General features: G+C 39.2%; 1 protein-coding gene across 1 annotated transcript in view; it reads left to right on the plus strand.

Moving 5' to 3' along the window:
• Positions 1 to 300: 300 nt before the first annotated feature.
• The window catches only part of LOC141803906 (partitioning defective 3 homolog), a 340481-nt gene continuing 326452 nt past the window's right edge, over positions 301 to 14329 (plus strand). The window contains exon 1 of the mRNA XM_074687978.1: positions 301 to 718. Within this exon, the coding sequence (XP_074544079.1) occupies positions 599 to 718 (120 nt within the window). The 5' untranslated portion in view covers positions 301 to 598. The remainder of the gene's footprint in view (positions 719 to 14329) is intronic.

A 14329-nucleotide genomic window follows, 5' to 3' on the forward strand; every position in this document is an offset into this window, starting at 1 on the left:
ATGATAATTAATAAAAAAAATGGTTACAAGCTTGAAAACATAACTGCCAAAGATTTTGTTGAAGTACTAATTAATCATTTTACGAGTAGGCTCTATTATATTTTAGACCTATTTTTTAACAGACAGTACAGAGACAGTTAATGTGCTCTGACTTTAAACTTCCCCATTGTCAAACACATTTTTAATCTTGTCAAGTCAAATTGAATAAATCTTATCAACATTAATGTCATTGAGGATTTCAGCTGCTCATCCTTATCCATGTTGACCGATGGGAGTCTGGATTCCAACCCTCTGTGCTGGACCTGAACGCATCACGTGACCGAGCGTTAGCTGAGCAGAGGGACGGGGATCGGGATAGAGAGAGCGGAGGAAGGAGAGACAAGCTAAACAGGTGGTCTGAAAACACAGAAAACAATGTCGTCCGGCGGGGAGAAGCGGAAAGACCTCTAGTCCTCGCTTCTGTGAAGGAATACCGGGACACCCGTGGAGCCGAAACCACCAAAAACTCCATGCTCCTTTTTGATTTTAACACGGATTTCCACTCCTCCTCTGCTCGGTTTTACTCTCCGAATCTGGGAAAGATCTGGGATACTAAACCATGAAAGTCACGGTGTGTTTTGGCAGGACCCGGGTGGTGGTGCCGTGCGGGGATGGGAATATTAAAGTCCACTCACTCATCCAACAGGCTGTCATGAGATATAAGAAAGCCATAGCGAAGGTGAGTGGCGGCTACTTTTTTTTTTTCTTGCGGCTTTTGTTTTCCTGGAAACAATGTTGCGTCCTGGGGGCTCTGCACGCGCACTCAATATGGCGCAAACTTGAATCAAATGCACTGAAGGAGGAAAGGCTTCGCAGTTTCAGCTGGTTGCTGCTCTTTTTGCGCCTTATGTGCAGCGCGTGAACACTCCAGGGCTGCAGGCGCGTGTTGTGCGCCGTGTGTGTTGCTGCTTTCAAAGAAAAGCGCACCGCCATTGTGGTTCTTGTGTTGGTAAACCCACAAAACTTCCTCTGGGATTGTTACTGTGAAACGGAACTAATGCGCCCGTTATTTGATACAGCTTTGCCCGCACAAATAAGGTGTTACCGACTCATTCGGCGCACGTTTGAAGGCATTATTACCCGGTTATGAGACTTTAGATCCTGCCTTTGAAAGTTGCCAGCAGAGATTAGCTGACTAGCAAGTTAGCCAGCAGGCTGCAGAAGTAGGAATGCTCTGAGGCGTTCAGGCTTCAGTGCAAAGAAATGCATCTAACTGTATTAAAGTTTTACCTGTGAGGTGTTTGCTTTGTTTGTGAAGTTAAGTTTTTATGAATGTATTCAAAGAGGATCCCTCTTTGTCTTCTGATGAGCTCAGCATGGCTGCATGGAGGGTTAGCTGTGAGGTAAAGGCACTTTAAGGGAGCTTAAGTTGATAAACGAGGCTCCAAATGCACCAAGCAGCAGAGTGAAAACATTCATCTTGATTATTATTGCATTATAATCTTTGGATAAATGCAGGTCTGGCAGCAGGGCAGGCAGGCACCAGGCCCTGCAGGAGAGGGAGGGAAATTGCAAAGAGTGCCAAGCTCCAGCTGACTGCTGGAGGCATGGACCTGACTCATAAATCTTGGAGATAAAAGTCAACCTAAGGAAAACTTGTAGCATGGTGTCGGGGTAGCAGGAGATAACCTTTGAACTAGCTGCTTTATGTGGGTGCAAAGTTCCCCAGCCAGATCAGATAAGATGAAACATATACAAACAAAATATTTGATTTTATCTTCACCTTAATCCTGGAAACTATGCTTAAACTAGAATTTGTCCCACAGCCACTCCTCTGTAAATTATTCATCCCTGCATCTCACATTCAGGCTTTTTTTCAGCTGCAAAAGACGTAATCTAGGTCAGTGATGGACTCATTTAATTTATCATCCAGTTTTGGATTGAGGCACAAATACGTTAAAGCAGCAGGACTCAGGTTAAGTTGAATAATGGATGCTTTGTCCTCACATGTGCTCACTTTGAGTCTGTCTCTTTTAGTTGTAATGATAGTGACCTAGAAGTCATACTGTATCCTCCTCTTCCTTTAATAATTTAGTGTGAGCAGACACACGAGTGCAGGAGGATATCTCGGCGTAGTGAGGCAGGTAAAGTGAACCCAGCTGAGCTACACGCTACAGAAAAGATACAGGCTCATCTTTGACCTCATTCAGATCAGGATTTTGCCTTTAACAAATAAAAATAGAAAAAATGTTTTTCTGGTAGTGAATAAAGTTTTCATTTTTCTTTCCAGTAAGTATCAGGAACACACATATGAATAGGAGTGTGTGTGTGTGATGCTATGTTTCCCCAAATTATCCAAATTGCTTTCGTCAAAAGAACCGTATATCATATCTGATCCTTTCAAAGTGACCAGACTGCTGCAGATGTGAGTTTTTTAAGTGGGATGCAGAGCTAAGAATTAGCACAGAAGGTAAAAAATATACATCAAATTACAAAAGTTAGATCTAGGGAAAATATGGGAATATTTAGCCACTGCAATGTAGAATGAAACCTTGCCTTGCTCATCCTCTAGTTGGTAATAATGAATTGACCATAGACCACAACTGGCCACCGTGCCTGACTCTCAAAACATCTGATTTAAATAATAAAAAAAAAAAAATTAAGTTGCGTTTATATTAAGCTTCGGTTGGGGTGTTCATTCTCGAGGAAGTGTCTCAAACTACTCTGATCAGCCAAATCATTACGACCGCCTGCTGAATTTTATGTCGAGCCAGCTCTTTCAGGTCCAGACTGAAACAGTCCTGACCTGAAGAGACCTCATTAGACCTCTGAGGGTGTGCTGTGATATCTGGCACCAAGACGTGAGCAGCAGTTTTGAAGTTAGGCCTCCATGTAGCTGAGTTGGTTGTTGCAAACAAGATCTGTTATTTACTCAGGGTGGGTACCAAAAATCACTATTCTCTGATAGTTCTCTGCCCCCTGCAGACACAAAGAGACAGAGAACTGTTTTATGATTGGGCAAAGTTGGTGTTAGCAACTTAGATTTGATATATGAATAGATGTGAGAAATTTGCATTTTGTGCTTGAAAATGCAAAAAGAAGAAACAGAAGCAAGAGACTCATAAAGAGAGTAGGCGTAAAACTCATTGAAAATGCTACCTGCTCTCTGCTGAAGTAAAGTTGGGCTGATCATCTGGTGTATATATTGAATGCATCTTTGCTGAAGTGGTGCAACAGATGCACATTTTGTCAAAAGTCGGTCAGAAGATTCAGCAGCACAAGACGCACAAGCACAACATGGTAGTCTGCCATTGTTACTGGTGTTGTGCAGTTTTCAAGTTGCCCCAGTGAAAATGTAATGCACAAAGTGGAGCGTGATGCCACAAGAGATGGGTACCGAATTAGGTACTATTATAGGTAGCGACTAGGGATGGGCACCTTTCATATTTAAAACAATACAGTACCAATTCCAGGTACCTGATTATCGGTATCAGTACTCAACTGTACCGATTTTTGGTACTTTTTTGTGTTTATGAGGTAAAAAATATCAATTCATTTAATGATAGAATATATATTTTTTTAATTTAACATATTCGGTCAGTACCTATAAAAGTACCTGATTTGATACCCATCCCTAGCAGCGATTGAGGTCCGTCTGTAGTACCGAGTATCGATTCATTTAGAATCAAATGGTACCATGTGTAGGTACCTAAACACATCCTTGGTACTGTGAGGGAGTGGAAGAGTAGGGAATTCTCCATGCTGGACATGAACACAGCACGACAAGTTTATATGTTGAGAAACTAGTATGTGAAACTGAAAAACTTTTGAGATTTTATTATCAAGCAATTAATATTTACTACCACATAAACACACACAAAAGTACAGAAAATTGGTACCCTTGAGTACAGATACAGATTGTCAGGTACCAGGCGTTGTTACTGTTTCATTTCAAATGTGAAAGGTACCCATCCCTAGTTTCCACTGAAAACTCTGGCTTGCTGTTAACACGGCAGTTGTGGTCGGGGTGTTTCAGAAAAATTCCACTTTGGAGGCTGTTTCCAAAAGTTTCTGTTTAATTGAGATGCCGAAACGCAAACGCAACAATGCCTTAGGATTTCGTCCTAAAACCAATTCATTTTTCTACTCTCAAAACTTTCTGTGCTGAAAAAGTATCTGATTTTCTCCAATTCCATCCAGTTTTTTTTACTAAATGGTGAATCAAATGTTAGAAAATTTTACTCCATCCCTATTAGAAATAATATATAGATATGACCTCCCAAGGTTTTGACCTTGTCTCATTAACTTTTACTTGGCAACGAATACTCATGCATGCACCCAACCACCCTCTGGCTGATACCACATTACAACCAGAGGCTAATAATCTGTGATAATACTCACATTAAAAATTTATTTTTTACCTTTAAGCAATTAATTGACTGTCAGATAATCCTGACTCATCTCTATAATTTACATTACATAAACTTTGTACAAATTTAACTCAAACTTCTGCCTTTATCTAACCTAGCTTAGAAGTTTACCAGAATGCAGTGTGTCTGATTTTATCTGATGTGTGTGGATGTGATGGAGGGTACGCTTCGGGATCCATGTTGACTTTTTTGAGGTTATAGCTGAGAACAGCTCAATTAAACGCATCGCCACTCATGTAGCTCTTATTCTGAACTCTCCCAGCTTTGATCTAAATGACTAAACCCTAACATTACAAACTCTGAGCTCTTCACACACTGACTCCTCTCACCCACAACACAACAAACCGCCTCTAAAAAACAACACCCCTCTCATTTTATCACTCAGAGCTGTTTATTGCTCTCCTCTCGTCCCACCCTGCCTACATTTAATCTGACCACGGCTGGGCATGTCTCATGTGAAGCTCGCCTCTTTAGAAAGTCTTTAAGTTGCAGATGTTGTGTTTAAGATCACAGCTTTTTGGGTCAGCCCACCCTAATAAGAAGCCCAAATTTAGGATGGTTTTCCTGCTTCACTGTTTGCATCTCCCCCTGTCATTAGAGAGGAATGCTTCCTGCAGAAAGGAGGAAAAAACGTCCTCTTCTGAGGGCCTTAAGCCATCTCATAACTTTGGAATTAGACAGATAGGACAGCAGGATGAGTGTTCAGATGGTGTTTGTATAACAGAAATCTCACTGGACTCAGAGCGGGACATATTTTGCCAACTCTGAGCATCTTGAGAAGCAGAAAAGTGTCAGTTGATCCTCCAGCGCTCTTTTTCCTGCCACAGATCATAGGGTAGATCCTCGCTAATCTCCGGCCATTTAACGAAGTGTGGCGAGCGTTTAGAATGACACCCTTGACTGGAAAAGCGTCTGGTGGTTTAATGCTCCAAATCCTAGAGTGACATAAGCATTGGCGGGTATGGCGGACTGTGAGATCTGACTCTTTTCTGGACTTTTCCTAACATCCAGAAGCCTTCGGGGGCTGATCAGGTGTCAGGAGTTGCGGTCATACTGCCACATGGTACATTTCCATTCGCAGCTTTACACATCTGGAGTTTCCTCCACTGAAGTCGGGGCTATTGTGTAGAAACTTGGCGGTTGAAGGAGACGGATATGAGATGTATTTGACTTGTTGGAGACAATGGGAGAAGGGTCTGCCACTGTTGTGGTTATGTAAATGGTTTTCTTCTGACATGTAGTTAAAATCAGGAGAAATGGGGCCGTGTTGGCCTAACACTGGTGTTTATCATCTCTTGATTCTTTCTGTATCTTTATTTATGAGGCTTTTGATGGACATACCAAAGATTGAAAAAAATGTCTTTAAGTGTATGGAAGTATTTTTATACCATTGTAGCTTGAATGTGAAATTTTAACACTATTTATTTTTTTTAGCTTCAAAACCAGACTTTGAATTTTAAAAACTATCAAACTTTTAGCGCCCATTTTTTTCTGCCCTTGAGTTTTTCCAATATTGAAATAAACAAAGAGTAAAAAAAATGATATCTTTGATAAAAATGATATATAATGACATCTGATCTGTCCTACCTGTGTCGGTGTCACATGACCAGTGGAGTGTAACCTGACAAGCTGGACATTGTATGACTTGAGACAGGGATTGGTTGCTTCTCCTTGGTTACCTGAATATTGACACTGAAATTTTTGACAATGAAAATTTTGAGATTGAATTTATGGAGACCAAATTCATCAAGACATTGAATTTTTTTTCACTTATTTTTTTTCTTTCAGATTTTTTTTTTCACACTGAGCTTTCATTAGATGTTGACATTTTTAAAGCTGAAGATTTTTTTTTTCCTTGTCAAACTTTTAAAAACTAAATATTTTAGGCATGACACTAAATTTATATTAATATAAAAAAAAAATTAATGGCAGAAAAAAATTAGTCCAAGAAATCTGATGGTTCTTAAAACTCAAAGTCTGATTTTGAAAAAAAAAAAAATCAGTGTTGGGCATGTCTATTTAAACTGTTGACGCAGAAATACTTCTCTAACCTTTTATCTTTAATTTTTTTAATGTAAGAAACAGTAAGTCTATTTAAGTTTTAAACAGTTTAACCTTCCATCCAAGGAAAAAAGTTCATTTATTTTTTTTTAATCTTTTTTTTTTAATTGTTGGAGTTCTAAGATCTGAAAAAAAGAAACAAACAAATTAATTAATTAGAATTTTTAAAAAAAAAAGATTACATCACTAAAAACAAGTTTTTGAATGGGATGTGAATTTTTTTGATAATACCCAGCTATGCGTGAACAAGGCTATAGTGACTTAAAAAAACGTGCTCTACCAAACAGTTGAGCTGCAAGTTAAAGGGTTGAAAGTCCCAACATATTTTTCTGCCCAATGGATTAAAAACTCTAATATTTGATGTAATATTTTGTGGAATTAATAAAAACATTAATTTTCCACCTTTCATATCCAACCATCAGGTTTTGGACTTACCCGACTCTCTGTGTCCTCATATTAAAGTAAATATCCTTATTATATCAAATGTTGAGCATGAAACGGGGAACTCATAGTTTGCTAATTAATAAGATAAAGTTTAATCTCCATGTGTTAAACCTTGACTTTAACAGGCTGCATTAAACAACCAACAATAATTAAAAGATATCTTATCCCAAAGTGGATTGAGGTCAGTGACTCATCCACATTCTCGTGTCCTGTCGGTGGATGACTCCAATCTGTCAGCCTGTTTTTAATCTTGTCCCAGTGTCCCAAGATGTTACTCCATTCATTACTCAAAAGAGCGTTATTAATGAGTGAGCGGTTATTAATTAGTGTGCAGCGATGGCTGGAGATGAGCAGTGCTGCATGCTGGGAGGGTTAACAGATTAACATGTTCTCTGTGTTCTTCAAAATAAAAGCCCTGATTTTTCCAGAAATTATGATATTACATCACAAATCAGAATCTTAAATGAGCTTTTAATTCCCAGAAAAGCTTTTCACTAGAAAGGTAAAAACAGCACCAGCAGAGTCATTATTGGGGGATTTCCAAAACATTTATCTGGTCTCAGTCCTGTTTAACGCCAAGCTCCTTATTCAAACATCCTAAAGCTCGTTAGAGCCTGGGCAGGTGTGGATGTATGATGTCATTGAAGCAAACCAATATGCTGTTGAGCTTGGACTGACTTTAATTTTGATAGAGCCTGTAATTATGACTAAAAAAAAACTTCAGATGTGATCCAGCCCAGGTGCAGCAGATCCACCTTGTGTCAGATCCTGAGCCACGAATCATTTCACAGTTCACCTGTTTGATCCTCATGACACCGCGCTGTACCAGCCGAGGGGGGTTCCTGCTTCCAAAACGGGCACACTGCAGGATTAAAAGCTTCACCGATGATCCCCGGGCCGCTGACTTTGCCCTTGACCAAATTGCTGTGAAAAATGTCCTAAAACATGACCTGGCACTGCGTTTCATTTCCTAAAGGAGTCAGATAGAGCTTCACTGGGATGAACTGAGGAGAATTAGCCTCAGTGACGAGATTCATGTTCTAAAAACGAATAATGATTGGAAATTTTAATCCTTTACTTGAAAAAATGTAGCGAAAGGACAGGTTGAGTTATGTAAAGATAATGATATTACATAAAAGGCTTTGAACAACAGGAAAGATGATTGCAATCAGCAGCTCTGTTGTCCTCAGGACATGCTACTTGATGATGCTGGTATTACCACGTTTCCCACACTGCCTCTTTGCTTTGCCTTGCGTTTTTTTTTTAAACTCCATAACTTCACTTTTAGATATTTACACAAGTCTGCTGTCATCTCGACGAGTGTTTGACATCATGATGTGGATGTGATAATAAGAAAACGGCACTTTCCTCGGTTGCCAGCGGGTTTTCTCAGGAGCCCCGGAGAACATGGCACAGAGTCATTAGCAGAGCGGAGCAGCTGTTTGGGCGTGTTAATGCACAGAGACTGAGATGCAGGGAGATTTAAAGAGTGTAAAGTGCTGACTGCAGCGTTTCAGGCGGTGGGAAGACCGGAGCTCTTCTCTTCATTTACATTCTGGAAGTTGAGCTCATGCTCTCACTGTTTACAGCACGGGCCAGGGTTTGGACTTAACAGCATTCCTGGAGCTGTGGAGGATGAGAGAAGGCTGTGAGGAGGAGTGGATACAAGCATGAACCAGGGGTTATGAATAAACTTTATATCTGAAAATGTCAAATGTTTTCAATAACTTGTCAGAAAACCTTTTATAATACTGAATTTTATCCACTATGTATTACTTCAGGGGCAAAGATACAGTTTCCCTCCTTAGAAAGATATAAGCACACTCAGTACATTTACATTCAGCTTGAGAAATTAAACTTTGAGCTTAGTCAGCGTGAAATCAGACTATTAAGATGCATGTAAGTGCTGAGTTGGACCAAGACAGGACTAAGCATAGCTTGATTGACACACATGAATAATTTGATTGCTATTGGATCGTGGTTGGATTCAGCAGGTATGGCTATGCCTTGGCATTTAGTGTGAGCAAATTTCACTTGGAAGAGGAAGTAGATGATCATGATAGGGGTCCCAGTGATGATTAGGGTCCCAGTGCTCCAACACAACAAACACTGTGTATTGTTATTAACTCACATAGTATGTAAGAAACATAGAGAGCTACAGCTGCATTCATCTCGGCCACTAATTATCTGTACGATGATTTATCTGTGAACCAAAACTAGTTTGATACACACCCAGCTTCCCTTATCAAAAAGGACACAACCCCACCTGTCGAAACGGACTGACACAGTCTCGGCCAGAAGTCTGATTCTCTTTTCTGCTTTTATACACAGAGGAGACTAGATCCACCAATAGAGCTATAACCTTAGTCGTACCTAAGGATGGGTACCAAATTAGGAACTTTTACAGGTACCGACCGAATTCTGTACATAATACCGAGTACCGATTCACATAAATTCAAAAGGTACCATGTTTAGGTACCTAAATGCATCATTGTGACACTGAGGAAGTGGAAGAGTAGGTGATTTTTCATGCTGGACATAATCACAGCACTGCAAGGTTATATATTGAAGAATGAATACGTTATAATAAAAAAAAATAAAAATTTAGTATTGAACAAATTGATGTTTTTTACCACATAAACACAAAAAAGTACAGATAATTAGTACTGTTGAGTATTGGTACAGATTCCCAGGTACCGGGCATTGGTACCATACTGTTTCAAATGTGAAAGGTACCCGTCAGTACTGTTACCACTGCGTTCATGTTTATGTACTTTAGGGCTACACAACACAGAGCAAGTGTTCAAGTCTTCATTTTAGTAAAATTGACCCTGTTTAGTTTATCGTATAAAAACATTTATTGTATTTAGAGAAACTTGAAAGGCAAATGTTTTTCCCAGTTGGTTTATTTTTTAAAGATTTATTTTTCAAGATTTGGTTCTTTTTTTAATTTTAATATCTAAGTCTAATATCTAATAAGATAACATTTTCCTGGCCTTGTCAAGTGATTGGGTTCATATAAAGTCTAATGTGACCATTTTTACTAAAAACAAGACACAAAACCATTATTTGATATCAGTTTTTACAGTGTAAGGCTTAATTAAAAATTCTTCTAAACAGATATCCATCTATATGTTTAAAAAAGTTACAACCATGATGAATTCACCTAAGCATACTTGCTAACGTGAGCTGAACTGTGTTTTGCACATGAGTGTGACAATGCGTTGCTACTGCAAGCTGTAGCTGTAGCGTTTATCATCAGGAGGCCAAAGCACATTGGATAAACTGGATCCTCTCAAATTCTTGCCCTGTTGGGGTAAATTCTTCGTCATTCTGGACTTTTTTCCTTCCTTGCATGAAATGTCTTCGCCACATGTCTGGTACAAAACTTTCAATAACTTGCTCAAGTTGGTGATGCGTGATGCTTAACTCCATCTTTCTTATGCTGCGTCACATGTGACGTCACGGTAACGTTTGCACAGCAGGAGAAGAAAATGTATTTGTGTTCAAAATTTCCATCTGATGGAAATTTCCCTAAGGTTTGTTTCCTACAGACTAAAGTTGATGTTTTGGCTGCTTTGTCGATTCCACAAACATGGGAAATTTGTTACAGATTCCAACCTCTGAACTGGCTCTCAATACCCAACCCTTGTTAAGTTGTACATGAACACAGACTTAAATATGTAATTAAGACTCTGCATGACAGGACTTAGTGATCACTGTACAACCTTGATAGAAAAATGTCCAAAATCTTTTTTGAATACACTCTGATTTCTTCAGGACAACTCAAGTTGCTTTATCTCAGTGTGTTATAGATTTATCTTAACATCATTGTACATGAGGATATCCCACTGGCTTGCACTGATTTAAGTATAGATTTTTAGCTCATGTTCTGTTTTTTTGACATTTCCAAAAGAAAGATCATTGGTAGATCATAAAGGCTGATTAGTGTCTAATCTGTTGGGTGTAAAATCCGGCTGATCCCAAACTGACCCCACAGATGTTTTAATGAATGATCCTTTTTATTGAAACTGAGAACAAAACTATACTGTATTGAGAAATCTGGACGTGATTCAGCGGAAAGTGAACTCCTGTTTTTATGAGAAGGAAGGGGATTGCCCAAGCAAATCACACTTATTAAGACTCTAGATCATAACACTTAATGACACAGTGAGATTATGTGGTTTACAGAGTGCTATGAAAACAGATTACTTGAACCTTGGCGTGGATCCAGTCAGCCGGGCATTGGCACCCAAAACATGTGCACCAAAGCTGGCAGCAAACGGCGCTGAATACTCCCCCCCAGCATGCCCCGCAGGGAGACAAAGTCAGCCAGAGGCCGAATGACAGCGGCCTATTTTGGGTGATGGATTCTTTCAGAATTATCACCAGCGCTGGAGCTTCTTTGATGCTTCGCTGGGTGGTGTTTTCAGGTCAAGTCACTTTCCAGCCCCTTTGGCCCAGCTGTAGACTTTCTTCCATAAACAGAGGAAGCGCTTGAATGTAAACTGGAGCAGGGAAAAGGGATCAGGAAGCTTATAGAAAAGTTTTATGATCTCTGCTCTGCTCTGATTTTTTTTGTCCATCTTTGAGGAGCGGGCCTTTCAGCTGGATGCCGTGGTTTATTTATGAAAGAGATTCTTAGCGTGTCTTCCCAGAAGGGAGCCAGGGTTGGATGCTGAGAAAGCTTGTGTGCTTTGAGAGGAAAACAGTCATTATGGAGGCTGAAACACAAGTGTGAGTGTAAAAAGGTTTGACCTCAGTGAGATTTCAGTACACCGGTGTTAAATCAGAGTCCTGTTGAAGTAAAGCTACACTATTTTCAAAATAAAGCTCCGCTGTGCTTACTTCCAGAAACACTATAAAACACCTGGCATGAACTGAGAACTGAGCGTCTGTGTTATTGAAGTTGGTACTGTAATTTGAGCGATTGCTTACAGAACAGTGTTATTACTTGTGTTGAGAACACAGAGTTGTATTCATCTTTGTGCTTTCTCTCAGTCAGCTCAGGTTGAATTCACTCAGGAGATTTTGCGGTTTGAGCCACAGCAACATTTAAATAGTCTCAGCTGATAGTTAGACTAAGCTGGCCAAGCATAAGCAGGTAGTCATCAACTTTCTCCCATAATAAACATGAAGGTTACAGACTACGGACATTGTCTCCGAGTGGCTGCTCAAAGGAACATTGTTCCCTTCTAGTTCTCAGACGTCTGGATATTTTATATCAGCAGCACGAGAAGGAAAAATATCCAACCTTTCGATACCTCATTCTGAGCGTGTGCGGTGAAATTTTTACTCTCGCTTACTGAACTGTGTTGACATCACCTGAGACCTTATTACTACTACTCTTGTAATAAACTAGGGCTGTCAAATGTTTTCTTTTTTAATTGTGATTAATCGCCAGATTTCTACAGTTAATCGTGATTAATCGTGATAAATCGTGATTAATCGATTTTAATCACATATTTAAAATTTAATTATTATTTTTGATGTCCATAGTTATGCTAATCTTGTAAAAAGAGACAGTACTATGCTATAATTTCACCATGAAATCAGTGAAGATCTTCTAATTCTGGTGTTTCAAGAGTGTCCACGTATGCTTTTTGCATTTGTGTGTGCAGATAAGCACTTTTTTGTGTGGATGTTCATGTATTTAACTGTAATGAAGAGAGGTTTTTTGTTATTATTAGAGATGATGGATGATATAAGAGTTTCTCCTATTGTTTCTTTTTTTCTATTTCTTTTGTCTATATTATAAATATATATAAATTGTACAACTTTGGATTGTTTTTTTTTTTTTTTACTTTATTTTTATTGAATTTTACAATATTTTTGAAAATAAAGCACAGACAAACAAAGACATAGGTCTGTAAAATAAAAAACAACAAGGTTAATAGACTGTGTTTACATTATTTGTATAATAAGTGGACAGATGCCTAATGCAGACAACTTTGGATTGGTTTTATAAACAAAATTAAGAGATGGGAAAGGTAGTAGGGGGTACCAAATTAGGTACTTTTTATAGGTACCTCCTGAATCCTACTGAAAGTGCCGAGTACCGATTAACATAAATTCTAAAGGTACGATGTTTAGGTACCTAAATGCATCCTTGTGACTGTGAGGGAGAGGAAGAGTAGGATATTTTCTGCGCTGGACATGAACACAGCATTGCATGGTTGTATATTGGAGAATAAATATGGTAAATTGAAAAAAAAAACAAAAAATTATCACACAAATTGATATACTTTACCACATAAACACAAAAAAGTACTGAAAATTGATACGGTTGAGTACCGGTACCAATTGCCAGGTACCAGGTATCGGTACTGTATCTTCTCAAATGTGAAAGGTACCCATCCCTAATAGGTGGTGTGGTAGAGTCTACTGGGTTGACCTTTGTCTTTGAATGCAATATTTCTGGAGAGGGGGCTCAGTATCTTTAGGACATCACCATAATCTAGAAAAGAGTCTCTGTCAAGGAAGGGGGAACCCACTGGATCTTTCCTAGGATGCCAAAACTCCTCAGACTACCCACACCGCGGACGACTGATTTCATTCTGGTTTTATTATTCTTGTGTTAAAACTCAACTTTTTCAAAAACTGTATGAAGTCTGTAAACTACACTTGGGTTCGCCGCTCAGGGTTATCTTCTCAGGTTTATGCTTTTTTAGACATTATCCAACCTGAAACAGCAAGCGAAGTGGTAACAGTCTGATCAGCTGCGCCTGCTCACTTAGCTCACAGGTGATGGCTAAATCCTCTACGTGCTTTTTATTTTAATTCTTTAAAGTTATTGTTACTTGTCTTGTAGTGTTGAACTTCTCATGAATAACTTATCACGAACACCACTGCCCTTGTTGAAACACCAGCATCTGTTTTGCTGTTAGATTCTGCGTTTTATAACCAGAGGCTGGATGACAGTGCAGTTCTTATTAGAGCTATCGTGATGTTGTAGTGTTCAAACAAGAGATTATACAAACTAAACCTTTATTGACGCAACAACAGGAAAGATTCCTGTCCCTGCATGAAGCAGTTTGGGGTGACAGATCTGGTGGTCGTGGCTTTTGATGTGTATTTTATGGTTTTATCATGCTGCAGTCAAGCTTTTACTTTGAAGGGATGATATCAGAAGTCACATATTTTATTTCCTACGTTACCTGGAGTGTAACCATAAAAAGACAAAATGACAAAGAACAAAACAGCACACTAAGGAGACTGATTTAATTCACTGACTGGCCTGTTTGCCTTCCCGCCATCTGCCCACTCATTGTGCCGTAGACCAGAGAATCAGCGAAATGTAAAATGAATGTGCACTTGTTTTCTGTGTGCAGACCAGCCTTTTTCACAGGCCTGAGTGTCCCTTGTCCACTGAGCGCATGGACACCAACTGAAATGTCAAGGACTGCCTGTGAGTG

This window comes from Halichoeres trimaculatus, unplaced genomic scaffold, assembly GCF_033239565.1.
Source record: "Halichoeres trimaculatus isolate MK-OKI-2021-1 unplaced genomic scaffold, fHalTri1.1 fHalTri1_scaffold_15, whole genome shotgun sequence".
Classification (NCBI taxonomy): domain Eukaryota; kingdom Metazoa; phylum Chordata; class Actinopteri; order Labriformes; family Labridae; genus Halichoeres; species Halichoeres trimaculatus.